Source organism: Neomonachus schauinslandi, unplaced genomic scaffold (genome assembly GCF_002201575.2).
Source record: "Neomonachus schauinslandi unplaced genomic scaffold, ASM220157v2 HiC_scaffold_1715, whole genome shotgun sequence".
Classification (NCBI taxonomy): domain Eukaryota; kingdom Metazoa; phylum Chordata; class Mammalia; order Carnivora; family Phocidae; genus Neomonachus; species Neomonachus schauinslandi.
In genome coordinates this window covers 1,924-5,913 of record NW_025410405.1, presented here as the reverse complement: position 1 = coordinate 5,913, position 3,990 = coordinate 1,924, and the positions used below count along the sequence as shown (strand labels likewise).

Sequence of the window (3,990 nt, the reverse complement as noted above, 5' to 3'; positions counted from 1 at the left end):
ATTAGATGTTGGAAAAAAGTGACAAAAAGCTCTTAAAATAGGAAAATTCCCATATGAATTTGTTTGGAAACTTACTAGACAGCCTGGGTTTGAAAAAGAAAATGAGGGGCACCTGGGTGGCTCAGTCGTTAAGCATCTGCCTTCGGCTCAGGTCGTGGTCCCAGGGTCCTGGGATGGAGCCCCGCATCGGGCTCCCTGCTCCGCGGGAAGCCTGCTTCTCCCTCTCCCTCTCCCGTGTTGTGTTCCCTCTCTAACTGTGTCTCTCTCTGTCAAATAAATAAAATCTTAAAAAAAAAAAAAAAAAGAAAATGATCCCAGGATCCTCACAGATCTGATAGCCACCGACCCTGAAACTATAAAATACAGAGAGGAGAGGTATACTTTACTCTCTGGAAGAAAGGGTACCTGCATGAGAAGGTAGCATCCAGGCTGATATGAGTAGTAAGATGCAGGCATGAGGTTGAAGATCATAAAACACCATTAGATCTAAACATACATACTTGTAATGACAATTGAATATGTTAATATGATTTTAATCCTGCTACTCAGTGTGTGGTCAACAGAATTATTGCATAGTTGGATATGAATATCTTCTGTGCTGAATCTTTTGGGTACAGCTGTCTCAGGACCCAGATACTTGCTGATTTAATGAATTAACATACACTTTCTCGACCAGCAACACCAAGAGGTGGCTGGTTAAGGATTTAGAGTCCCAGAAAAATCTCTTTATATATATATATATATATATATATATACATATACACACACATATATAAAAATGTGTGTGTATACACACACACAGACAAACACACACATACATATAGGGGTGCCTGGCTGGCTCAGTCAGTGGAGCATGTGACTCTTGATCTTGGGGTCATGAGTTCAAGCCCCATGGGTGGTGTTTACTTAAAAATTTAAAAAAATAGTATCCATATATACACATATATAATAATGCCACAGTCTCCACCAAAAATGCTCCCATTACAGATAATAAATACGTTTTTAGACTATTTGTACTTAGATGGACAAATGTGTATTTTGATTTATGAAAATCAAAGTATTCATGTTTTTAATTTGCATACTTTACAAACAACTCTTTCTAGAGTTCTAGAACTGAATGATTACTAATTTAGACTGGAGCCTCTATTTGTAATACAGGTTTGGGGGCTCAAAAAAATCCGTAAGTCATGGAAAAGTGAAAGCTTATCTTCCATAAAAGTGACAAGTAAACCATGTTGATAGAGCCTAAACGGACTTGATGGAGTTAGAGATGTGGATTAAAGCTGGGAAAGGTGACATATGGTATCGATTCATTAAGGACAAATAGTCAAATTTCAGTGCAGGCTCTGGCCCGTAGGGGAAATAATGGGCCTTGGTGGCGGACAACAGGAGAATAAGGGAGAGAGGTGGTATCAGGGTAAGCAGCAGAGAAGAAGAGGCAATAACTCCCAAGACTGGATGCTGACCGTCTCTGGTAACCAGGAAAAGGCAAATATAAACAAAGAGGTGAGTGACGATGCCTGATGTGTTGCGTGTTAGGAAATACTGGCAGGCTGCAGCACGGCCGCCCGCGGTCAAAGTGGTAACTGGGGATCTGAGCTCGGCGGTGACGCGCGGCCCTCACGTGACCAGGAGCCTATGTCTGCCCAAGTCCCTCTCTCCTGGTCGTTTTTGCCTGTCCAGACACCGTCTGCCTCCTGCCCTTTGGTCGAGGGGAAGAGCAGAAGGAAGTAAGTTCCCTTGGTCTTCTTAAATCGGTATGAGGGTCTTTGCTGCCCAGTAACCTCTGGGATCGGGATGGCAGAGAGTACCAGGCCTTTTCCTAGACCCAGCCCCGCCCCCTGCGCCCACATTTCGGTGCAGAAAATGGTGGTCTTGGGGTGAGGTGGGGAGATGAGTGGGGGCCCCTGGGGGACACAGTCACTTAGAAATAGTTTCTAAGTAATCCTTTGCTTGCACTTGCCGCCTGAAAAAAAATGACGAGCACTGCGGGGTGCGGGGTGGTGGGGCACGGAGGATGAAGCTTGAGGTGCGGCCTGGGGGAGGGGTAGCAGAGGGGGCCGGCGTGGGGGCGGTGGCTAATGCCCAGGAAAGGGACGTGTGGTGTCAGTCAGTCCTTCCCTCCTCCCCACTCCCCGCCCCCTACCCTGTCTTGCGTCTGTCTGCAGGTCTGCAGGTCACCGCGGTGCGCCTTGAGGAGAGGACGCCTAGAGCAAACCGCCAGGAGAGGTCCAGGTCGGGGAAAGGGTGGGCAGTGGCCCGGGATGGGGTGCGAGGGAGGACGCTGACGGGAACGCAGTCGGCAGCACCACCGCCCCGCCCCTGCCACTGCCACTGCGGGAGAGGCCTGTGGCAAGGCCTGCTGGGAAAACGGTGGGCTTTCGGGAAGGAGGGGGCGAGGGAGGCTGCGAGGGGTGGGACGCGGCGGGGTCCCCAGGGCCGGAGAGCCCCTCGGCAAGCGTAGGTTGGGGAACCTGGGCCCCGACACGGGGAAAGGCAGGTATGGGAACCGGGGCCGGGGTTTTGATCCAGCCACCAAGTGTGTTGACTCTGCCTTGCTTGTCTCCTATGAATAACTACTTAAAGACCATCCTGAACATGGAAAAATCCTGCCAAGAAAATGAAGAACAGCCACAGAGCGCACCCAAGACGGATGAGGAGCAGCCTCCTGTGGAGCACTCTCCCGAAAAGCAGTCTCCGGAGGAACCATCTTCCGAGGAGCAGTCCTCGGAGGAGGAGTTCTTTCCCGAGGAGCTCCTTCCCGAGCTCCTTCCCGAGATGCTGGTGTCCGAGGAGCGCCCTCCTCAGGAGCGCCTTTCTAGAAGGGACCTTTTTGAAGAGCGGCCTCCCATGGAGCAGCCTCCTTGTGGAGTGGGAAAACATAAGCTAGAAGAAGGAAGCTTTAAAGAGAGGCTGGCTCGCTCTCGCCCGCAATTTAGAGGGGACATACACGGTAGAAATTTAAGCAATGAGGAGATGATAAAGGTAGCAGAGGAGATGGAAGAAATGAAAAGAGTACGCAACAAATTGATGGTTATGCATTGGAAGGCGAGACGGAACCGTCCTTATCCTATTTAATGTGTTCGGCCTTTAATTCTGTTTTGCCTGATATAAGTATTGCCACCTGAAGGTGGTATTTTCTCATATACCTTTGCCCATCTCAATTATAACTTTTCGCGTGGCTTTATTCTAGGTGTTTCACTTGTAACTGGCATAAAATTGGGTTTTCCCCGCCCACAAGCTGCAAGTTTCCCTTTTTCAATCATGAGTCTCACCCATTTGCATGAAAAGATGTACATTATATATTGTGAAGTGAAAAAAAAATTTCGAAAAGTATATGTTGTATCCCATTTTTGTAAAAAATGTATATTTATATATTAATATGCAAAGAGAAAACTGAAAGTATATACTTAAATGGCTTAACAGTGGCTATCAGCGGTAATAGGTGTTTTGGTTTGTTTTTCATTTTTGCTTCATCGGAACTTCTCATTTTTCAAGACAAACATTTTACTTTTGTTGCAAAAAATATATAATGGGAAAAACTTTAAAAACTGTCAATCAGCTTATAAAGACAATGTGGCACTTAATAAATACTTCTCAGAACTTTAAAGAAAAGTAAATCCCATGTTTGTTTGTTTTTAAGTAGGCTCCATGCCCAGCATGGAGCCCAATGCGGGCTTGAACTCACAACCCTGAGATCAAGACCTGAGCTGAGCTTAATGGACTGAACCACCCAGGTGCCCAATCCCATGTTTCTTTTAAATCTCAGGCAGAAAAACAAACCAGGTACTTTTATTTAAGGGTCATTCTTTTCCCATTGAAAGAGGAATGATGCTTGACTTACAAGGTGGCTGTGGAGCCAAATGAAGATCCTAGAGCTGCCTGGTTTTCCCCCATCTGCACATGCAGGACCCCCAACTCCTATAGATACCCTTCAAATACAGGGGATAGAACCCAAAGGAGATTTCACTTCATAATTCCTGTGAGATC

The 3,990-nt window shown here is 46.8% G+C and overlaps 1 protein-coding gene across 2 annotated transcripts; it reads left to right on the top strand.

Moving 5' to 3' along the window:
* Window positions 1–1,625: 1,625 nt before the first annotated feature.
* TCEAL1 (transcription elongation factor A like 1) lies at window positions 1,626–3,610 on the top strand. Of its 2 annotated transcripts, none has more exons than XM_021691303.2 (3): window positions 1,626–1,730; window positions 2,169–2,229; window positions 2,587–3,610. In XM_021691303.2, the coding sequence occupies exon 3, from the start codon at window positions 2,599–2,601 to the stop codon at window positions 3,076–3,078; it is 480 nt and encodes a 159-aa protein (XP_021546978.1). In that variant the 5' UTR covers window positions 1,626–1,730; window positions 2,169–2,229; window positions 2,587–2,598; the 3' UTR covers window positions 3,079–3,610. The 2 variants fall into 2 exon arrangements, with proteins under 2 accessions (XP_021546978.1, XP_021546970.1); XM_021691295.2 differs by having other exon boundaries at window positions 2,169–2,235.
* Window positions 3,611–3,990: the final 380 nt, after the last annotated feature.